This window comes from Stenella coeruleoalba (assembly GCF_951394435.1).
Source record: "Stenella coeruleoalba genome assembly, chromosome: 7".
Classification (NCBI taxonomy): Eukaryota; Metazoa; Chordata; class Mammalia; order Artiodactyla; family Delphinidae; genus Stenella; species Stenella coeruleoalba.
Window position 1 is genome coordinate 115,384,921 of NC_137153.1, and position 23,114 is coordinate 115,408,034.

A 23,114-nucleotide genomic window follows, 5' to 3' on the forward strand; every position below is an offset into this window, starting at 1 on the left:
TGGGAAAGCCCCTGGAGTCAGCTGATCCTCGTCCTGTGAAACCTGCTCTGGCCACTAGGGGGCGCGGAGGGAGGACCGTGAGGTGCTGGCCAGGCAGGCACTGTGGAAGGACAGGCAGAACAGGCCACCAGAGGGGCAGGGCGATGGAATGGAAAACACCTGGACCACAAGTCAGCACTCAGGGTGCTGTGGCACCCTGCTTTCCCTCCCTGGGATTAGATCTGACTTCTGAGTCTCTCCGTCATTAAGGCAGGACTGCCCCGAGAGCCCCACGGCGGTCCCCCGGGAACCCCCAGTCTTCACCAGGCAGCATGCAGGTGACAGGCCTTGGAAGATCTCTTAACAGCCCGGTTGGATGTGCTCAGACACACTGGGGACCAGCACTACCAGAAGCTTGCCCTCTGCTGGCAGGACCCACTCCCTGTTCAGTGCTCACGGCACAGGACCCAGCGACAGAAGAAAAAGGAACACGCAAGAACAAGCAGTATGGCTAAATTCATTTATTCTGAAATAAAAAGTGAAACAGGAGTCGAATCACCCGGGCACAAACCCGTCCCCGCCTCCACCTTCTCTCTCCGACCTACACTATCAATAAATAATTTTCCCCAGCCCCAAATATTTAATAGAAGGTCCTCCCCATTTACCAGCGCCAACCTCCAATGTGATACAGGGGGCTTCCCTACCTCCAGAATATACAAAATGTTACACAGTTACAGTATAAACACTGGGGAGGGAGCCCACCCCGCCACCAGCTTATGTCCTTGCCTGGCCTCGGTTTGCCCAACCTGCCCAAGGCCTGTGAGAGTGCTGCCCAGTTGTCTGGCTGGGCAAGGGGGAGGGGGGGCACTTGTGCCCCAAAGTGCCTCTGAATGGAGGACTGCTTGGTGGGGGTGAGGAGACCAGCAGGGAGCCCCTGCTCCCCAAGAACGGCAGCCTCTTAAATAAACTACCTTTACTGAGCCTCCGGCTCTTTGTTTTTCTGGAACTATTAATAGCCCAGAGATCAAGACACAGCCCTGGCCAAGATGGCAAGGGGTCTGCACCTATTTGTCTCCCCCCATTAGACAGGGGGCTATACCCCTTTTCAGGGGTGTTTTTAGGGATGAAGGGGTGCCAGGAAGGAGGGACGGGGCAGCAGGTACGGGCAGGGGCAGAGCGCCCCAGCCCCAGGTCTCCGGTCTTTGCCCGCTAGTGTCAGGCAGTTAGACCACCAAGATCTTCACTTCATCGTTGTCGTCAGTCTCGTAGAAGAAGGGGACGCAGGTGCTGCTACCCAAGACTGGGCACTCCTGGGGGTTCTGGATCTCGCGCAGCAGTTGCATGATCTGCTGCGCAGTGGGGTTCTCAGGGGTCGTCTGGCCCCGCAGGGCTTCCCCCTGGGTGGGGTCCACGTTGTCCTTGAGGCTCACCTCACGGAGACCTTTGTAGAGAAAGAGAGAGGCAGGGCTCGGAGTGGTGTGCCAGCTCTCCCCTGCCCGCCCGCCGGTCCTCCCCGAGGGCGCTACTCACCACCGTGCTCGGCAGCACCAGGCTCCTGCGGGGCTGGGGGCGCTGTAGTGGGCTCGCCAGCAGGGTTCTGGGCAGCCAGGAACTTGCCATACCATTCATTTCGCTCGCCCACCAGGCGTAACACCAGTTCCCGGAGCTCCAGCAGCTTCACCTGGAGGGACAGGCGCTCAGCACCCGCACCCCACCCCACCCCCGCCCACAGAGCCGGTCACAAGGACCCCTACCTTCATTTCCTCCTTGTCCTGAGCCAGGCGGCTGATGTACTCCTCCTTCTCCTGGTGCCGCGCCTTCAGCACCGCCCTCTGACTCTGATAAAGGGCGATGTACTCTCCTGCGGGGAGCAGGGAGGGCGAACAGGGCTCAGGTGCGGGGCTGCCCCGATCCAGCCCTCGGCCCCCCGCCCCGGGCCCCCGCCTCTCCACTCACCAATAGTGTCTGTTTCTCCGGACAGCTGGATACAGCGATGCTCCAGCTCCTCTACCCGCTCCTTCAGATCCACTTTCTCCTGCATGAGCGCTGTGAAACGGCCCTGAAGCCACAACAGCAGGTCAGGGCTCGGCAGCGATCTGACCGCAGGCCCCCACCCTTCCTGGACCCCACTGGGGGCGACCCACTCACCTGCAGCTTGTCCATGGCCACCTGGAGGGCCTGGTGGGTCTCCGCAGGCACACTGTCCCCCCCGATCCCGGAGGCTGGGGCCTCCTTCTCCGCCCCGTCCTGGGCCGCGGCTGCCAGGTGAGCCAGGCGCTGGCAGCGCAGCTTTTCCTCCTTCAGCTGCCCGCGCAGCCGGGCCTGCTCTTCCTCAGCACTGGCTAAGGCCGAGTTAAAAAATGCCACCTGCGGGCAAGAGGTGTGCGCATGCTTTTGTGGGGGATACTGAGGACCAGCGAGGGGCGGCGGGCAGAGGGATGCTCCCCCTCTCGGGGTCTTTGTGGGCATGCCTGTGGTTCAAGGATGACATGGCATCTGACTATGGCTCCCAGGGGAGCTTGGGGGTCCAGAGAAGTCAGAGGGAGGGAAACCACAAAGAGTGTCTGAGAGGAAGCACAGGAGGAGGTAGGAAGTAAGACAGGCAAGGAGTAGGAGGTCAGCTCACCAGCAGCTCTCGGCTGTCGAGCTCCTCCGGCACGCTCAGCTTCGGCCGGGGGGCCTCCTCATCCTTCTCCTCACCGTCTGGTCCACCTCCTGCTGGGGACACATGGAGGGGCCTCAGACAACCCGACAAGGCAGGGCGAGCAGGCCGGGAAGAGAGCGTGCCGCCCAGCTCTGCCCCTCACCTCACTCGCTGCAGGAGGAGGATTCGCTGTCCTAAAGGTCTCTTCTAACTCAATTCCACGCTGCTAAAAGTCCCCCTGCTCCTCAGGCTGGGTGTTCTCCCTGCAGGCCGTCCTACTTACCTTCCCCAGGCATAGCCATGAGGTTCAGCTGGGCTTGTAGCTGCCGGTTCTGCTGGTTGGCTGCTTCCAGGCGCTCCTAAGAGGCCAGGAAAGAAAGTGAGGAGGGACACAGGTTGCAGGCTTTCCCGTCAGGGGCCCAGCACTCCGACGCCCTCACCTGGGTCTCCTGTAACTCCTGGTGGGCCATCTGGACCGCCACCTTGCCCTGGACTTCCTCGTGCTGCAGCTGGTCCATGAGCTGCGTCTGCAGCAGCGCCTGCTTTTGCAGCCCCGCCTTCTCAGAGGCCAGCTGCTGATAGGCAGCCACGTACTGCTGCAGGTGGCTCAGGTACTGGTCCCGCTGCTGCTGCAGATCCTGAGCCTCCTGGCTCTTCACCTCCACCTGCGGGAAGACCCTGGGGGTGAGGACAGGCTGTGGCTCGCTTCCGCAGTCGGAGCCCATAGGCTGGGGAGGTTGGGCACAGACCCCTCTGCCTGAGGCAGGCACCGCGAGGCTCTGCTGGCTGCCCAGAGCCCCATGCCGCCTTCACCCAGCCCTCATAGCAAGCTTCTTTCTATCTTAACTTGAGGCCGCAGACGGGTGGAAAAGTAGAGCTCCAGCCAACATCTGTGAGGTGCACACTGAACGCCTAAGGCTTTACATGCATGATTCTCTAATCTCCAACACCTCTAGGAGGAAAATGATAACCTCCTTTTTTTTTTCTATTTTTTTGGTAGCTCCACACCACCACGCAGGATCTTAGTTCCCCAACCAGGGATCAAACCCGCACCACCTGCAGTGGAGTCTCAACCACTGGACCGCCAGGGAAGTCCCGCTAACCTTTTAAGATAAGGAAACTGAGGCTTAGAGATGCGAGGACTGAATCCAGGGCTGAACCCAAGGAGCTGGCCACCGTACACACTCTCTTCCCCTCTAATTAGGGGCTCGATGCCTCTAGCGGGGACAATGACCTATGGCCCAGGGCTACTCAACTCTGAAAATCAGAGGCCAGGGGGCAACAAGCAGTCACAGGCTCTGAAGGACTCTGGGGTCACCTGTCCTGGCCCCAGGTCCCTGGCTCCCCAGAGGCTGGTGCCTATCTCCTGGCCCTCCCGCTGGGGCAGGGCTTACCGTCTCCTTCAGCTCTCCTAGCCTCCCCTGCAGCTGCTCCAGCTCCTTGGCCAGCTCCTTCTTGATGTGCTGCTCCGAATGCAGCGCGCTGGTTATCTCCATGTTCTCGTTGGACTGCACAGAGAGAAGCAATCAGCGGCCACCCAATGCAGCTGGAGACCCCAGAACTTGGTGTCTGCCACCCACAGCTCAGGGAAGGGTGGAGGCAGGTAGGAAAGTCTGCCCCTTCCCCCCATAACCCTCCGAGCAGGGCTCTCCGACTCACAGCGTGCCTTCGTGGGCACCATTTCACAAAAGGTCCATATCACCCATTTTACAGGTGCGAAAACCAAGGCCCCAGACAGGTTAAGTGCCTCGCCCCGCCCCCAGAGGACTTGGCCAGGGAGGAGGGCAGGCTGGCCGCGAAGGGCTGCGCACCAGCCTGACGAATCCATTCTGCAGTTCAGCCAGCTGCTCCTTGAGCTCGCGGTTCTGGAACAGCGCGCGGCTGATGGTGGTGCGGTCGCTCTGCATGCTCTCTAGAATCTGCCTGCGCTCCTCGGCCTGCTGCCCCCAGCACTCGGCCGCCCGCTCCAGCTCCAGCAGCCGCTGCTCCTGTTCCTGATTCAGGCGACTCAGACTTTCGTTGTCCTTCACCTGAGCCTGCAGCTGCTGTGCCAGGCTCTGCAGTTCCTTCTGTAGCTGTTCGGCCTCCGCCTGCAGCCGTTGTTCTACCTCCGAGGGCCCGGCTGGGGGCTCCTGAGGCGGAGGCACAGCTGAGAAAGCGAGCACACCGTCAGGGCCTCTCGCCTCTGCAGTCTCCAAAAACCGCTTTTGTTTTGTTTTTTTTTTTTTGGCCACACCAGTGCGACATGAGGGATCTTATTTCCCCAACCAGGGATCGAACCCGTGCCCCCATGCAGCAGAAGCACAGAGCCTCAACCACTGGACCGCCAGGGAAGTCCCTCCAAAACACCCTCTTCTTGGTCCACAGCTCCTGATTCAGCCTCCTTGCCCCAAATCTTGGCTTCCTGGCTCAATCTTTCAAGACACGTTCAGACAGAGTTCCTCACATCTTTATGCTCAAGACCACAGTGGGCACTTCACCCCTTTTTTGCAGATGGGGACCCTGAGGCGCAGGGAAACTGCAAGACTTGCCAACTCCTGGGACAGACCTCTTTCCCTTGGCCACGGTGCCCTTCCACCCACTCACCTCCATTCTCAGCCGCCCTCACCAGTGCCGACACAACCCTGCTCCCGGATCCCCTGGCCCTGGCTTACCCATCTCGGTCCTCAGTTTGGCCAAACTGGTCTCCAGCTCCCGCACCTGACTCATGCTGCACTCCTTTTCTTCCCTCAACTTGCCCATCTGCCCAAAGCATGGGTGGGGGGGTGGGGGGAGAACACAGGAGGGGGTCAAGGCCGGGCGACCACCTCCCTCTCCACCCCCACCCTCTAGATACACACTTCCACCTCTGGCTGCACACAGCAAGTGTCGTGATTCCTATTTCACAGATGCCCAGGTGACCTGTCTAAGGAGGGGGGTAGAAGGTCACCTCTCACCTGCTCCAGCATCTGCTGCATCTTCTGCTGCCAAACGGCGTTCTCTTCTTTCATATTCACCACATACTGGTCTCTCTCTGCCTGCAGCTGCTTCAGAGAATCCTTCAGCTGCGAGAGTGGGCACAGAAGTTACCACGGGCTGTCTGGGGCCTCACCTGCTCCCGGTCACCTGGGGTCATCGTCCTCCCGCACCCCTCTCCCTGCACAATCTCACCTGCTCCACGTGGGTCTCCAGCTGTGCCTGCTCGTTCAGGGCCTGCTGTAACTGCTGGCTGCTGTCAGCGGTAGGTTGACTAGAAAACTGGATGGTGAAAAACGAGGTTGGATTTGGGAAGCCCAGGCTGCCCCACGCAATGCCCCCCAAAAGGTCAACGTACAACTCAGGGTTGTCCTCGTGTTATTAGAACCAGGTCCACAGGCTTTATTTTTACTAAATACTCATGGCTCCCCAACCACCCCAATCCAGTGTGTATCCTTCTCGACCCTTCTCCATACACACGCAAACACGTTTAATTAACGCACAGTGCGGTTGTGCTGTCACGCGGTGTATCATATATGGTTCTGCACCTTAATTTCACTTTGCTGCAAACAAGATATACTTAATTTCTGTAATGGTTGCACAGTAGTCCAATAAATGAACATGGCATACTTTAACCGTAGCCTTACTGAGGGCAGGAAGGCAGAGAATCACTGTGCATGCAGGAAAACTGAAGAGGAGGCTCTCTGAGACCTGAGCGCCGTCTACCTGGAGGCTTGGCCCCGAGGGGAAGGGAGCGGACTCTCGGGCTAGCCTTGTAACTGTCATCCATAAAACAATGGTTTTCAACCAGGATGCTTTAAAAATAAAACTAAAAAAGGCCTATCCCTGAGCTTCTGATTCCAGAGGTCTGGGCAAGGCCCCAGTTTTTCTCCTATCTCTAGAGGAGTCTATGGCAGGACCAGAACGAGGATCCAAATGTTCTGGCTCCTGGCCGGAGGCCACCCACAGTGACCCTAAGAGGCCCGGGCCCCGCCAGGTGGGGCCCGCACTCCCTGGGGCTCCAGGCCCACCTGCCGCAGCAGCAGCTCGGACATCTCCACCTTCTTCTGCAGCTCCTCCATCCCCAGCTGCATGGCCGCCTTCTCTTTCGCCATGACCCGCAGCTTCTCCTCCAGCTCCGAGGTCTGCTGCTTCAGGTCCTCGTTGCTTTTGCTGTGACCGGCGGTAGTGGAGGGAGGCGTGAGTAAAGAACAGAAAGGGTCACTCCGGTGACCAACCCACTACCTTTGCCACAGAACCACAGAACAGTTGCTTTGGAAGGGACCCCAGGATCAAGAGTCACAAGTGGCAGGCCACAGAGAGGACATGAGTGGCCTGAGGCCACAGCAGGAGTCGGTGGCACAGCTGGGACAGCAGAGCCTGGCTCTGCACGCATGCGAAGCTGTACCAGCTCCTCACCCGCTCCCTCGGCTCCTCCCCACTTCCCAGCCCTCCCCCACTATCCCTATCCTACTTGTTCTTGTATAAGTCCAGCCTGAGGGCATCTCGCTCTTTGGTTAATTCTTTGTTGTACTGCAAACACAGAGAGGCGAGGTCAGGAGAAGGGAGGTGGAAGATGCAGACTAACAGCAGCAACAGGACGACTCCCAGCAACACGTCCTCACCTGGTGTCAGGCTTTATATTTTTTCAAAGCACTTCCAAGCTCACGTTCTCATTTGGTTTTAATAAGAACTCGGGAAGGGTGGAAAAGGCAGGTGGAGAGCTCTAACTCACGGCGGGCTCACAGGCCCAGGGGCAGCAGGTAACACTGCCGTCATTCTCACTGTTACCAGCCCCACGTCTGAGCCTTTCCTGAACACTCTCTCAGCCAACATTCCCATTTCAAGCTCACAATCACCCTGGGAGGCAGTTACTATTACTACCTCCATTTTACGGGTGAACGACACGGAGCGTTAGAGGTTAAGTGGCTCGCCTAACATCACTTAGAGCTGGGACTCTTGAACCATGTTCTCTCCCCGGGGCGGGAGCACAGATATGATGGGGGGATTAAATTGTATTGTAATCTCTTGTTCATTTTTTGAATGGATGATACCCTCACACAGCCCCTAACTCAGAAGGTGCCGAAGTGCCGCGTCTCTCAGCCATCCTGTTCCTGTCCCCTGGGCTTTTATGAATCCTTTCCCACCTGTCTTATACGTATTTCACACACGTACTTCTCTCTCTCTTAGCGCGGTAACGGATAAAAATACTGTTCTGAACCTTCACAGCCCGAACACCTAGCACTTGGGCCAGAGCCCGCAGCCAGTAAAGGGCAAGGCTGGTGCTCTGGCTGTGGGCTCTGCATCCAGCGCTCGCTCTAGACAGCACTCCCCCCTCCCCCAACAACTCGCCATAGCAACCAACTCGCGCCCGGGTTGCTTCTCACAATCACACAACTTTAAAGCAGCAACACAGGGCCAGTGCTGCCTTCTGGGCAGCAAGTCACTCCATGCTGCCGAAGGGACCTTTAGGCTCACCCCACCCACGTACCACCTCCAGTGGATGGGCAGACTTGCTGGGCTCACCCTATCGGCCTGCTTCTGCTGCGTGGAGACGGCAGACAGCGTCCGTTCCAGCTCTCCCACACGCTGCCTGGATGACCGCAGGCAATTAGCAAGGTCCTCCAACTCTTCTGAAATGACAACATGAGAAGGGAAGCCCAAAGAAGGAATCCCGCTGAAGGCCAGCCAGTGCGCCCCTCGGGCCGAGGGGTCAAAGGGTGCCTAGATTCCCACCTGCTTTCTGCCTGGCTGCCTGTTGGGTGTGAGCCAGAGCTGTCTGTAATTCCGTCTTCTCAGACACCAGAATCCCTATGGTCTGGATGTGGACCTTTGGGAGAAAGGGCAAACAAGTGCTAAAAGCAGAAAAGCAATGTTTCCTGGGGGCCGTGAGGGACCCTGGTTCAGCCCACTCACCTGCAGCTGTTCTCTCAGAGCCCCTTGTTCCTTCACGAGCTTCTTCTCAAATTCCTTCTTCTCCTGCAGGAAAAGAGAAGAAACAGCTCTTACTGGTAGGCAGAGGTGAAATAGCAAAGGATATAGCCCCCAGAATGTCATCACTGGCCCAGGACAGGCCCACCGATGAGAACAGATAATTGGCCACCCCGGGAGTAGGGGATGGGCGGGGAGGGGCAGGGGGTAGGCCCCCTCTTTCTCCAGGCTGCCAGCAGGCAAGAGGAGAATGGGCCTCTACATCTGACTCCTCCCCCAAACCCATCAGCCACGGGAGGAGCAGACAAAGAAATCGCGTTACTTTTTCCAGTCGATCCAAAGTTTCCTGTTTCTCTTGTTTCTGTAGGGAGAGTCATAGGAAGGTGACTGAGATTGTCCCCCTTTCTCACGATCCTCAGACCAAGGAGGAGGGACGGGCAGGGGCCAGGAATGGGTTAGAAAGGGAGAGTTCATGGGGACATAAATGGATGAACGCTTCTCAAGCTAAGAGACTTTGGGTCTTGGGAAGTTTTAATCACGGCTACAGTAGTGAGAGTCTGGATCTGATTCCCTTGAAGGGACAATGACATAAACCTCTAGAAATGGAGTCTGAGAAGGTCAGACCACCCTCTGCCAGCTCACAATATGGAAGGGGGCATTCATTCACTCAAGGAATGTTTCCTGAGCACACACTGCAGGCCAGGTTCTGTTCTTAAGAGCAAAGATATGGGAACGAAAAGGACCTTTAAATCTCTGATTTTTTGAGCTTACAGGGACCTTGGACACCCTCTAATCCTACCTCCTCAGGAAACTAAAGCCCAGAGAGGACAGCTGACTTGCCCAAGGTCCAAGTCGGAACAAATCAGGGGCTGAGTCAGGGCTGGGACACACCGGTCAAGCTAGTGCTCCCCCTACAGGCAACAGCCCCAGGGCAAGCGTGGGGAGGACTCAAGCGGGGGTCTCTGGAGAACAGAGTAGGCAAAGAGGGCAGCCACAGAGAGAGCCATGCTGCGTGCCATGCTCCGGGGTCCCTCCAGCTGAGACCTAGGCCCCCCTGCACCCCATTCTCCCTTGGCACCAGGGTCCCCAGCCCCTTTCTTCAGAGCCCCAAGGTGAGACTGGGGCCCCAGATTGGCAGCGTGGAATCCGGGGACAACGCTGGACTCTTACCAATTGCTCTATCTTGCTACTGAGTTGTTTGTTTGTTAGATTGCTGGAGTCCATGGCTACTGATAGTTCTTGGTACCGGCTCTGAGGCGCATGCAGAGAGGAAGAGGAGGACTTGGAGGAGGGGTGGGGGAGGCAGAGAGAGCGATCACTAGGGTTGGGGGGTGTCTGGGCTGTGTCAGCTGGTAGTGGGGCACCCAGCCCCCGCTGTGGGAGGAGGGACGTGGGGGCAGGTGGGGGCTGGCCTGCAGGGTCACCGGGCCACGGTGCAGGCCCCCTTACCTCCAGATTCTTTATGTCAGTACAGGATGCTAGACCCTCCCCGTTGATGTAAGATGGAGACTAGGAGAGATGAAAGGGTTCACATGGAAACGTGATCTATCCCCCTCAAGGCCTAAGCCCTCCAACATCTTCCCCATCATTTCCTTTTCTGCCTAACTTGCCACCCGCCCCTTAACCCCTTCCTGTGCCAATTTCTCCTTGTTCTTAATTCCCCCTTGTCCCCCCCTCCCAAGCAGCTCTCATCTACAGGATAAAATGATGTAACCAATCTCATGATCCAACCCCTTCATTTGGACAGCGTCAAAGAGGAGACTCAGGGCTTCCCTGGTGGCACAGTGGTTAAGAATCCACCTGCTAATGCAGGCGACACGGGTTCGAGCCCTGGTCTGGGAGGATCCCACATGCCGCGGAGCAGCTAAGCCCGTGTGCCACTGAGCCTGCACTCTGGAGCCCGCGAGCCACAACTACTGAGGCCCGCACGCCTAGTGCCCGTGCTCTGCAACAAGAAGACAGCGCAATGAGAAGCCTGCGCACCACAACGAAGAGTGGCCCCCGCTCGCCACAACTAGAGAAAGCCTGCGTGCAGCAACAAAGACCCAATGCAGCCACAAACAAACAAATAAATAAATAAATTTATAAAAAAAAAAAAAAAGAGACTCAGAGAAGTAATGACTAGCTAAACATCATCCAGCCAAGCTGCCTGGTCCCAGGACCTTCCCTTCCTCTTGGGAACCTCTGTCTCGGTTTCTTTCCGTCATATTTTCCTTCCCTCTCTAGCCCACTCCGGGCTCCAATTTTGGGGGTGGTACCTCGGACACAAGACCGTTGAGCTGCTGAGATAGCTGTCGCAGGCTCTCAGTGGATGAGAAAGATCTGAGGATGAACACAGCAGTCAGGGGTGCAGGAGGCTCGATGGGAAAGAGGGGGTCACGGGCAGTGGCCTAGGGATTGCTGGCCCCGCGGGAGACACTCACGTGCTTTCGTCAACGGGACTAGGATCATTGTCAGCATCACGGTTCTGTTTGGAAAGAAACGTATGAATCGGTCATTCAGTTTCCAGTAAGAACCACCCATGGCGCCAAGCTCATTCCAACCGCTTTCCGTCTGCCCGCACCTCAAGGAGAACCTGCTCTTGGCCTCCCCCACCCCAGTCCTCAGGAAGGGCGCCTCGCTCTAGGAGCCAAGCTACCTGAAGAAAGGGGAAGAGGCTCCACGGTAGGTCCAGTCCTCCAGGAAGGAGGAGGGGGTGAGCACAGAGTGGGGCAGCAGGCCAAGGGGGAAGAGGCACGAACCTGAGTTGATGCCATGCTAGTGACACGGGGGGGACTAGCACAGGGGGAAGGGACACCGCCAGGTGACACGGTGTCATCAGCAGACGGTGTAACAGGAGCGGCGCGGTCTTTGGGCGCCTGTCACAGAACAGAGCAGGGGGTTAGGGGGCCACGCAGGGCAAAAGTCGTCTCACTGCCATGAATGGAGGGGTGCAGAGCGGGTAGGACAGGTGTTGCTGCAGTCAGAGTGACAGTCACACATGCTGGGAGCCACTCTGGGGGGTGGCTACGGCTCGCCCAGACCTCGGGCCAGTCTGCAGCCTTCCGGGACTGCACAGCCTCCTTCGAGAACACGAGGGCCTTGTTCTCCCTGGAGCTCAGCTCCCTGGCTGACCTACGGCAGCTACAGCAGGTGGAAGGAAGGTGTGCCAAGTCAGGGAGAAGCAAGGCCCTGCTCTTCCAGAAAGCCAGTCTGTGCCCAGAGGGCCCCTCACCCGGGGCCCCACGCTGGGCAGAGGGTGGCAGTGATGAAGGAGCAGAGCGATCTGCCTCTTTCTTCTTGTTCTCCCTTCCTTCCTTCCCTCCTTCCTGCAACTACTGGTGTGTCTCCATGACTCAGGCCTTTGCTGGGAAAGAAGCTGCCCAACGAGAAGGCTCTCCCTGCTCTTACAGGTAAAAAGAAAACCATGGCCACTACCCATCCCAACCTCCTGGCTCCAAAACACCTACCCAACCAAGAAACAGCTGAGAAACCAGAGGTAAGACGTCTACGCTTTGACTCCTGTCATCCTGGAGAACAAACATGGGATTGAGGGCCAGGAGCCACGGAGAAGTTCTCTCTTGGCCCAAATGGATCCACTTGCTTGACCAGAGCCCCACTCGGCCTCTCTCCAGGCTCAGGCCTGACACTTAGTCCAAGCCTCTGGCTCGAGGGATCTAATATTCAATAGGTGAGATGGGGAAGAGGGCTGATAAGCCAAAGCTTGACGAGGGAAGAGCACTGGGGAGCCAAGGCCTGGCCAACGAAGCTGAGTCTGGAAGGAAGAGGCTGTACCTCTCTTGGGGGAAAGGGCTGCCTGCTCTCTGGAGCCTCAGCCCTGGCCTCTGAAAACCCAAAGCTACTGCCCTCCTTAGAGCAAGCAGCACAGAGCCTGGGGAGCTGAAGATGAATCAAGCTGTTTGCTTGGTGACTGTCCACGCTGTGACCTTTGACGCCAGAACCTGGTGTTGCCTTGTCAACCTGGACTACTGAATCTAATAGGTAAGAGCGGGGGTTCAGCAGCTGGCTAGGCATGAGACTTTGGGGGAGGGGAGCACACTCTTAGCCACGGGCCCTGGCGAGCCCTGGGTCCCTCCTGGCCTCTTGGGTGCCCATGGATCCCTAGCATTAGAAACAAGAAAGCTCAGAAGGGAAAAAAGTCTTTTTCTGAGGACTTAAATATACTTAATATGACAATTTTGTGAGCAACCAAGTTATTTCATAATTTTGAGTCATATAGCTAAGTATGGAATTTTAAAAAACATTGTCCACTCCCCTCCAATGTCCCATCCCATTAAAAAAAAAAAAACCTTTTTTTTCTATCCACTAGTCCTCAGTTCTGGAAATGTCATCAGCTCTGCCCAGGATACTGCAATCACAGGCCTGCACTACTAGAGCAGAAAACTTAAGTGAGAAACAATTATTGATATAGAGAGAATTTTAAAACGACAAGAAGGGAATATGGGGATCTGCGTCTTCATTTCCAGGAGAGCAGAAGGATGCGGGCCCAGGGTCTTAGAACAAGAGTACAGATGCACAGCTTCGGGACTCCTGTAGGCCTGCGCTCCCCTCCCCGTGCCACCCAGCATCTCCTCTGAGTCAACAAGGTGAGTCACAGCACCTGGACAGACCCGACCGACTGGGCATGAGCAGTCCTGATGATTGAAAGACTCTCTAACCCCAGCCAACAGTTCCCCGTCCCAGCCCCTCTCCCCGTGCCCATCTCCAGCAGGACCTGGCCCCCTTCCAGCCCTACTCCTCTAGCCTGGCAGATGTCCCCCGAGGAAGTTAATTAAGGAGGAAGTGACAACATCATGTCCGAAGGAGGTCATCTCCTAGTCCAGGGGCACCCCAGGCTCCCCGCCTTTCTGGAAAGTACTCTGCGAGCTCATAATCCTGGCTGTTACCTGTATTACACCCTCTGCCTGGGACTCCCATTTCCCCTACTCTCACTGTGGATGACTGCTACCCACCTCTAATCTTCAAACCGGCCTCAAATGCCACACCCTCCAGCCTCGAGTCCATTTAGAACCAAGCTCTGCCTTGTCGAGCATTTGGAATACTGCCATATTCCAAATGCTTCTTTCATCTGTTTTCTACAGCCCCTAGCAACATGCCTCTGCTCTCAAGGGCCCACTGAATATGGTTAAATGTCCAGTTAATTTTTAAAAGAGAATAGGGGCAGAATGTCCTGACCACTCATGTGTTTGGTTAACCTCACATCCCTTACAGATAGCTCCACTGAAAAAAATAACCTCAATCCTTGTAACTATAATGCAAACTCCTTTTCTCTTAACCCTACATTCCCTACTGCCAAACCAAAATGAACTGATCAACTCAAAAAAAAATCACCAACTACTTTGTGGTCTATTGGTCTTTTGGGGTCAGATGCCCAGGGGCCAAGACTTGAAGGTTTGGTTTTATTTAACCTCTCCTAGTTTGATAGCACCACGGACATTCAGACTGGAGGCTCAAAGAGCCCAAATCCCACACACCTGCTCTGGAAGCTATTCCCAAGTTACCTTTAACCTCCAAGGAGCATCTCACCTTCTCCAAGACGATAAAAGATGGGGGGGGGGGGTCAGGGGGGAACCCAATCAACCAAGCAGGTGAAAAGCAGACATGAACAGGCCCAGGGTTAATGACAGCAACATAAAATAAGCCAGAGGCCAAGTATCCCCCAAACCAGAGAAGCCTCAGGGCATGCAGAGCTGGGAGGGAGCAAGCCAGAGAGGGGGTCTCGGCACTGCCTCACCTTCCACTTGTCCAATGGGGGGATCGCTACCCCATTGGAGCGGTTAAGGTCGGACACCAGCACCTTCAGAATGTCCTGAATCTATAGGAGGCGAAAAGGGAAAAACAAGGGCAGGGAGAGAAAGAGAAAAGTGGCTTAGAGAGGCAAGAGAGTCAGGGAAGGAAGAAGAGATGGGTTCAGGGCAATGGAATGCTGGAGAAGACAGAAAGGGATCAATACCACAGCCTGTGCCATTATCCAAACAGCCACTTGCTGCCTTGCCAGAGGCAGAAATCAAGGTAAACAGATGGAAAAGTCCCTGGAACAATGCAGTCACATAGCTCCTTAGGCCAACAGTGCAGCTCTTAATAGCTTCTTAGACCCTCAGGCCCAGACTTTTAAAAACCAGACTTCAGAACAAGGGTCCGCTTGAACAAAGTGGGCTACAGCTAAAAAATAAGTCTGAAAGACAAGGATCTGATCCAACAGTGTCATCTTACAGATGAGGAAACAGAGGCCCAGGGGAAGAAGTGATCTTCTTGAAGTCACCCAGCAAGCTGGTGGCAAAGATGGCCTTGAAACTCAGATGATCTCCTAATCCAAGGGACTAGGGACTCTCCTCACCACACCCTGGGGTTCTGTTGGTGCCTCTAAATGGAGAGCCTGAGGACAAGAGGCTGTTCTCACTGCCTGGCTTCCCACTGAGGACGGGGCTGAGGAAGATCACCAGAGCAGTAAGTCAAATAGCAACTACTCTTTACTGAATGTTTACTCTGCACCAGGCCCTGTATTAGGGGATTGTTATAAAAACCACAACAATCTCATTTAAACTTCATAAGTGTAAGACAGTATTACCCCAGTTTTACCAATGTGGAACCAGAGACCCAACGAGCTTAAACAATTTGCCCAAAACCATATCCCCAACAGAGGGAGAGGTAGAATTCAAACCCAAACTTCTTAGCCAATATCTGACATTTCTTCCACAATCTTAACCACTGCCCTCTCCTGCTGTCCCTTGAGCACCCCATCCCCGGAAGGTGGCAAGACTCACATCCTCAGGTGAGGGACAACCACCAGAAGTGGTTTTCTCCGGGCTACTGCCATTCTTGATCTTTCTTTTTTTCTTAGCTGCTGCAGGAACACCAGGGCTGTTCTTCTGCTGATACTCCCTTAACTGCAAAAAGGAAAAGCAGTGAGGCCATGAGACCTATAAGCCCCCTATATTCACATCTTACTTTACAGTTTACAGGAAGCAGAGGTGGAAAAGTAAACATTTAATCAGACATCAGGGTCCTTTCTTACACCTCTTTTAGAGCTGCACACCACTGCTTCTCAAACTTTTACATCAGCGTATCCTAATGGCAGAAGGCAGTGAAGGCACACACCCCTAGTGAATCTGGGAACGTAACAGAAAGAGGACAACCCAAACACCATTTCAGAGAGAAGTCTATTATAATCTTACAAATCTATGCAAACGTCATCCCTAAGCACATTAATATAAAAGGCTTTTTCTCTCTCAAGAGAATCAAGCAAAACTGATGCTCCAGTCCCATGTTTATCCTGTGGCACTCAGGGCAACCCATGTTCAGATGATGATTTGGGAAAGAGTCCCAGCTGTGAAGTTCAGTTTCACGCGATCTGTTCCACAGAGGATAAGCAGATCTCACTCCAAAGGAGCACTGAATGACGGGCATTCTGGTCTCAGAATCACAGCGCATTAGAATGTAAGGTAGAAGATTCAGATTAAAACTGTGAAAGTCTCTCTGGATAGAAACCTGGGAAAAAACCAAACTAAACAAAGCACATTCTCCCCACTGCCACCCAGAGATATTGTCAATGTTTCGAGATCACTGGCTTTTTACGCTATCGACACCAAAGGATGGGGTACAGACTAGAGTGAGGGAGCCTGAAACCCAGGTGGGACCTAGGTCCCATAGTCCCAAGTCCCCTTCAAGCTAGAAATTTGTGCTGCGACCAGAGAATCCGGAAGGAATGTGAAAACACAGGGGGACTGGGTAGTAAGATCAAACACCGGGCTCGTGGCGGTAATGACAGTTCAGAGGGGGATTATGACGTAACTACTTTCCACTCCTCCCTACCGACGCCCGAGTCGCCGTTCAGCGGTGGGGGAGGGGAACGCAAGGCCAGGACCGAGGTCCTTGAGACCGGGAGCCCAGGGAACCCAGGAGGTCCGGTTCTGGGCGGCAGGAGGCGAGGGCCGAGCCTGGTGCGGGAAGCCCCCGGGGTCACCGGCCCAAAGTCACCCCGGGGTGACGAGCGAGGGCGGGGGCTGGGCTGCCGGGGGGCGGGACTGGCTGAGAATACTTTTGGAGGGGGACGCCAAGGGGCGCCGAGAGGCTCGCCCCGTGTGCCTCGAAGGCAGCACAGACTCTGGCCATGGCCCGGCCGTCGGAGGGGTCTCGGGCTGGGTCAGGGAGCCGCGACCCCGCACGTTTTACCTTTTTCTTGGCCGCAGCCAATTTGCTCTGTCGGGTTTCTTCCGACATCCCGGGACGGGGCGGGGGAAAGGGGGGGGGCCACATCAGCACGATCCCGGCAAGCACTGCGGAATTGCTTCCGGCAGCCACAGCGCCGCTGTGAGACGAAGCCAAAAGAGGAGGGACCAGGGCGTTACTAGGCCGCAGCGGTTTGAGCAGAGCCTCAAATCCCTAATCCTATTAGTCGATGAGAAAGTTGAAAGGGAAAGAGGCGTGGCTAAACCACAGTTTACCAGGAGGGACGGGGGAAGGCCTAATAAAGACTGCGTGCGCAGCCGCTCTCCTCGTCCACCTGGTCGACGAATGGCGGGGAAGGGCGGGGCCGGATCTCGCAGCGTGCTTACGTAGCTATAGCTCTGTGGAGTTTCGGTGTGCGTCAGAGAACTGCGAATACCGGGCGGACCTGAGGGGCCGCTTCTCCGCACCCGCCCTGGACCCTCCGGCACTGCAGAGCTCCCCGAGTCAGGGGCCCCGGACCCCAGGGCTGAGGAGGTGGGCGAGGAGCGGACAGCAGGGGGAACGCACATCTCTTCCCAGTCACTTTTCCTGACTCCCCGAAGCTCTGCCCCAGACTTTTCTCTCCCCAGAGATCGCCTCCAGAGACCACCCCCCGCCTTCCCCTGTTCCACATCAGAATCTCTCCTTCCTCCAGGATCCCTACCCCGATCCCGGGAGCGTTATCTACCCTCTTCCCAACCGGATCCAGTCCCGGTCTCTGTACTTCACAGCAGTTCCTCCTCTCACACCCTCCCAAAGCGGCCTCTAGGTCCAATCAGCCTTTTTCCCTCGGATTCCTCTACAGGACTCAAGCAGGACTTTCCAAAAGTTGCCGCGGGGCTTTCCGATCCCCTGTGAGTATGCTTGTGCCCCCTTCCTTGCCCTCCACCCTGCACCCCACTGCTGCTCCCAGCCCTCCTCTCCGTCCCCAGCAGCAGCTGACCCACCCCCAGTCCTCTTCAAGGTCTTCCCCCAGCTGACCTCATTCTGCTGAGAAACTCTAGGTCATTCCTCAGTCCTTCCCCATCTTTTCCTCGTGCCCACCAAGCTTCAAAGAAGAAACAGCGTCCTGTACTTTGTCAGTGGTACCCCCAGGCTCTCCAGATGGGCTCTGTCTCTCATCCTTCCTGACAGCACCACAAGTGGCTGGTTGGTTTTGTTCTTTTCACACCACTATCCCTCCCTCACCCATTCTACCCACATGGAAACCACTCCGTTTTCCTCGAATACGTGTACTCTCTCCTGCCTTAGGGCATTTCTATACACTGTCTGGAATACTTTTTCTTCCAGCTTTTTGCCAAACTGATGCCTACTCATCCTTTAAAGTTGAGCTTCCTCAGAGAAGTCTTAGGCCCACTTCGGGCTCAGGCCAATAGCTTTGTTAGCCACTCCCCTAGAACACTGTACTTCAACTTCAAAGCGCTTTTCAGACTGGTAGTTAGTTGATTGGTTATTTGTCATTCACTCATTCAATTTGATGAATTCATTCGAAATAGTGCTTACTATGTGCCAGGTACTGTTGTAGACACAGGGCAATCAGTGGTGAATAAAACAGAGTCCCTGCCGTCATGGTGTTTACACTCCAGTGGTATAAGGCCGTCAGTGAAAATAATATTAATGAAATATACAATATGTCAGGTGGTGATAGATGTTAGAAAACATCAGGACAAAAGTATAGTGATTGAGGTGTGGCCATGTAAACGGGGTGGTCAGGAAAGGACTTTCTGATGACGTGTGACCTGTGAGCAGAGCTTTAAACGGAAATTTCTGGAGGAAGAGCGTGACTGTTGGGGGTTCTATGTCTGGGACTAGGCTATACGTTCCGTGAAGGCAGGGGGCTGGGCTTGATGTCTTATCCATTGCTGAACCCCTGGAGCCTTTGCCATGGTAGCTAGTGTTTACTCACGATGTGTTGACTGACTGGTTAAAATCCCCTGTCCTAAGAATGGGAACCACGTCTTCCTCGGTCTCTTGTATTACAGTTGCTCCAACAAACATTTCCTGAAAATTAGCAGTGTACCAGGCACCACCCTTCACAGCTTGTAGACGCAGAAAGGACAAAGATGAACTGTAGCCCCAGGGATGGGTTTTGCTACCCAATGCGATTATAAAGCCAGTGACATCATAGACTTGACAGGAGAATCCAAGATTCTCTGGGGTCAGATTGGGAACCAGGATGGGCCCTTTAGTTAAAGTTGGGTTTGGCTGGGAGTGAAAGAAAACCCCAAATAATGGTGGCTTCAGGGACCAACAGTCATCAGGGACCCATAACCTCTATCATCCAAGACACCGACTCCAGCATCCCTCCAGCTGGTAAGAAAGAGGGAAGCTAGAGAAAGGCATGCCCTTTCCCTGGAAGGACAGTTCCCAGACATCGCATATGCTATTTCTAGTTAAGTTCCACTTGCCAGAACTTAGTTATAGGGCCACATCTAATTCCAAGGGAAGCTGGGAAATGTAGTCTTATTCTGGGGTGGAGGGTGTCTATTACCAACCAGAAGCAGGGAGTGGATATTGGGGGATAATGTGTAGGTTCTGAATTGTAGATAATTGGTCAGTCTGGCTTATGACTCTTTGTGCCACGCAGCGGCCATCTCCCAAGTCTGGCCAGGCTGATGGGGCCAGCGAGGATTCTCTGCACCTTGACGTTCAGAAGCTGAAGGAGAAGAAGGACATGCTGGACAAGGAAATCTCCCAATTAATATCTGAGTAAGTCTCTTTGGCTTCCTCAGTGTGCTTAAGATAACTTTTATTTTTTTTTTTTTGGCCATGCCACGCCATGCAGCTTGCAGGGTCTCAGTTCCCTGACCAGGGATTGAACCTGGGCCATGGCAGTGAAAGCGCCGAGTCCTAACCACTGGACTGCCAGGGAATCTCTAGATAACATTTAACTAGTGCCCAGTAACTGCAACCTAGCTTAGCATAAAAACAGGACTGTGCCAGGAATTCCCAGGAGAATAAGGGGACCTGGGAACTGGAAAGCCATGGCTCTCCCAGTCTTTTCTGGGGCCCACGGTCTCTACCTCTGCTTCTGTCCGCACATGGGCTCTGTCCTCCCTCCGCAGGTGGGGTTTTCAGTGCCCAGGGGAAGCTGGCTCTTCCACAACTCCTGGGTTTTCCCATGCCCTTTGCTCCAGTCACATGGCACAGACTGAGCAGCCTTTGAATGTGCATGTCACCCTTGAGGGGATCTGATTAGCCACTCATGTGCCCATCTGTGAATCCCTTGGCTGTGACCAGGGTTACATAGTACCAGCGTGGCTGAGGCTGCCTCCCTAAGAGTACAGGGAGAATGTGCCAGGAGTGAGGGAGTAGGCAGATCTCCTGCCCTACCTTAAGCTTCATGAGGGCAGGGTCTATCTTGGCATCACTATCTTAGTTCCCAATGCCAAGCACCCAGTAGGCCCTTAGTGAACATTTGTTAAATAGATGCCTCGTTACTCTCTGAACCTTGGAGCAGCTTTCTCAACGATATTTTCTCTCTCTCTCTCTCTCTCTCTCTCTCTCTCTCTCTCTCCCCCTCCATTTCTCACCCCAGAGGCTACAGTGTCGATGAACTGGAGGACCACATCTCCCAGCTCCATGAGTATAATGACATCAAGGATGTAGGCCAGATGCTGCTAGGCAAACTAGGTGAGGGAGTCCCCATGCCCCAGGGGTGGTGGGATTTTGCTCCTGGGCCTTCTAAACTTACCCAACCCCCCTACCATTCTCAGCTGCCACGCTCCCTGAATGCCCTTCCCCTTCCTGGCCACCTCGCGAAGCAGCTGTACAGCTCTTACCTGAGTGCCTGCGGTTTTTCCCTCGGGTATAGAGCCTGCTTTGGAGCTATAGGCAGGTTTGAGTCTGGGCTCACCCGCCTGCCTGAGGACTAGGGTTCCCAGTCCTCCGGGGCCTACTCAGACCAATGGAGACCCCAGCCTCGCCTCAGGTGGCCGACATGCTACAGAGGCAGAAAGTGCAAGGGGAACTCTGTGGCTTAAAGGGGTATTTTGTTCCTCCTCGAACACAGTCTCACTATCTAGAGGGCTGAGCCGAGACACAGGCACCTGTGTGTCTGAGCTGGCTGGGACAGCCCACCTTGGAGGTGAGGAAATGTGCAGGTGGCCTTGGTTCCATCACCTGGCGTGGATCGGTGGGCACTCTGATGTTCAGCCAGCAGGGACCATTTGGGACAGTGCCCAGAGCTGGGCTGTCTGCCCGCTGGCTGCCTGAGTTGTAGCTCTTGTCGCAGAATTGCCCATCAGCATCCGGGATTCCACGGCAGGAAGGGCTTCTCCGTGTGTCAGTGGGGAATGGGTCTCAAAGGAGGGGAGGGAGAAAACAGAAGGGGGTGGAGGACGATCAGGGCCCGAGAAGAAAGGAATGTGAGGGGACTGTCGCCTAGAGGCCAAGGGGAATAAGCTCTTGTTTCGACAGAACCCAGTTTGAGACCTGTCCTTCCAGGTCATAGGACCTGGAGCAGGCGGAGTGTCCTCTTTCATTCATTCAGTGAGTATTTCCTGAGCACCTACTCTGTGCTACTCAACAGGGTATGGGGACATTTTGGTGAACCAGACACTTGAGTGTCTCCATTCTCATGTGACTTATGTTTTGGTGTTGGGGTGGGGGAGGGGAATGGTCAAGAAGTAAAGGAACACAAATAAATGAATTATAAAATGCGTTAAGTGCAGTGAAGGAGACAAAAGACAGATGGAAAATATTGAGGTATGAACAGGGTGGCAGGTGGGGATGAGACAGGGTGGTCAGGGCAGGCCTCTGAGGAGACCCCTTCCCTTGGGAGGAGAGAAGAGTCTGTGAGGAGGCATGAGGAAGGGCATCACCAAGTGGCAAGGGCATGCACGTGGGCCAGGGTTTGCAGCTGGCCACTGATGCAATGTGAGTGTACACTTACACTTTCAGCACATGACTCTTGCTGCTGCTTCACGTGGGTGAGGGTTAAGTGAGTCTAGTTTGGAGGGACCAGACAGGGCCCACCGTGGAGGAGCCTGGAAGGGGTAGCAGGAGGGTTATCTGGGCCAACTAGGGGAGCAGGAAGAAAGTGCTGGAGAGGGTCCTGGGTAGGCCAGGGTTTTGGCCATTTTCCCTCCTACTTCTCCCACTGGACATTCTTCCTTCCTTCCTTCCTTCCTTTCAGCTGTGATCCGAGGTGTCACCACCAAAGAGTTGTATCCAGAATTTGACCTGGACATGAATGACTGAGCTCACAGCCCCTTGTCCACGGCCCACTGGGAGAGGCCGATGTGGACATGAGAAGCAGTGAAAGCCCAACCAGAGCACCTACAGGCTTTCCAGTGAGAAAGTGTCAGAAGCCCTTTTCTAGAGAGCCCAAGCCGAGTCAGGAAGGGGTGTTCCCAGCCCTGAGGTTCCTGAAATGTTCCAGTGATACCTGTGTATGTGTATATGTATCCTGTTTGTAAATAAACATATGAGCGATTTTGGTGCGAATCTGTATGCTGATTCCCTCTCCTCTGATAGCCCCCGATCCTACCCTGGAAAAAGAGAGCCTGCCTTGGATTATAACAAACTTCCATGTGCCAGGCACTGTACTAAATGCCTTATATCCATTATCTCTTAATGCTTCAATCCATCCTATGAGGAATTAGTATTACTATCCCCGTTTTACAGATGAGGAAATTGAGGCTCAGAGAGGCACAGTGACTTGCCTGAGGTCACACAGCCAGTAAGTGGCAGAGCAGGGATTTGAGCCCAGGTCTTAACTCTGAAGCTTCTGGTGTGCAACACTGCCTTTCTGGGCTGGGAAACAAGTGGGTAAGAGCTGAGAGTGAAATAGTGACATTGGGAGGAATTCTTCCCTGATCTATAGAATCAGGGTTCCACTGCCCAGTTGTAATTCTCTGCCAAGCATGGGTGAGCTGTTGTCATTTCCTCACCGCGTGTCGCTCATCCTGAACGACCATCACTGGCAGAAGTACAGCTTGAGTGTTGCAACTGCGGAGTGCAATCCAGAAGAGCAGGAGTCCACTCGGACTTGCTGAGTATTCTGACTGCTCCCGCTGGACATTCTCATGAGATATCAGAAGTTAGAGCAGTGCTTGGGGACAGGCTTTCACGAGGTGAAGTACGTTTAGTTTCTAAACACCAGCCATGCAAGTCAGGCCTGGGCTTGAGTTCCAGCTCTGCCCGCTTACAAGCTGTGTGACCGTGGGCAGCTGTCTTGGCCTTGATAAGTAGAAATGATAGTAGTGCCGTATGCATCAGGGCAATTAGCATGAATTGCCTCAACGACCCCCAGACCTCCGTGGCTGAATGCAGTAAAGGTGCCTTTGTTTCACAAAGTCCGATGAGGATCTGGTGGCCCTCCTACGTTTTGGAGCTTCACCACTGGAACCCACAATTGGGGGAAAGATATGGAGAAGACACGTCAGCTCTGAAC

The 23,114-nt window shown here is 54.8% G+C and overlaps 2 protein-coding genes across 5 annotated transcripts; one reads left to right on the forward strand and one right to left on the reverse strand.

Annotated features, from left to right (window-relative positions):
- Window positions 1-491: 491 nt before the first annotated feature.
- On the reverse strand, window positions 492-16,772 carry GOLGA2 (golgin A2). 4 transcript variants are annotated; one of them, XM_079927702.1, is made up of 27 exons: window positions 16,682-16,772; window positions 15,274-15,396; window positions 14,244-14,324; window positions 11,251-11,367; window positions 10,933-10,976; window positions 10,768-10,831; window positions 9,959-10,018; window positions 9,680-9,760; window positions 8,832-8,870; window positions 8,495-8,557; window positions 8,315-8,408; window positions 8,105-8,211; window positions 7,053-7,111; window positions 6,610-6,751; window positions 5,774-5,860; window positions 5,560-5,667; window positions 5,278-5,365; window positions 4,435-4,772; window positions 4,018-4,131; window positions 3,064-3,288; window positions 2,907-2,982; window positions 2,606-2,694; window positions 2,128-2,346; window positions 1,936-2,038; window positions 1,734-1,840; window positions 1,510-1,660; window positions 492-1,420 (listed from the first exon to the last, which is right to left on the reverse strand). In XM_079927702.1, exons 1-27 carry the CDS (start codon window positions 16,763-16,765, stop codon window positions 1,203-1,205), a joined length of 3,081 nt encoding a protein of 1,026 aa, XP_079783828.1. In that variant the 5' UTR covers window positions 16,766-16,772; the 3' UTR covers window positions 492-1,202. The 4 variants fall into 4 exon arrangements, with proteins under 4 accessions (XP_079783828.1, XP_079783827.1, XP_079783829.1 ...); XM_079927701.1 differs by having other exon boundaries at window positions 2,606-2,697; XM_079927703.1 differs by lacking the exon at window positions 14,244-14,324 and having other exon boundaries at window positions 2,606-2,697.
- Window positions 16,773-16,907: 135 nt separating this feature from the next.
- Window positions 16,908-22,158, forward strand: SWI5 (SWI5 homologous recombination repair protein; the record flags this gene model as incomplete). Its single annotated transcript, XM_079926581.1, has 5 exons — window positions 16,908-17,212; window positions 17,523-17,571; window positions 19,305-19,426; window positions 20,256-20,350; window positions 21,855-22,158. The coding sequence occupies 5 exons, from the start codon at window positions 16,908-16,910 to the stop codon at window positions 21,917-21,919; spliced, it is 636 nt and encodes a 211-aa protein (XP_079782707.1). The 3' UTR covers window positions 21,920-22,158.
- Window positions 22,159-23,114: the final 956 nt, after the last annotated feature.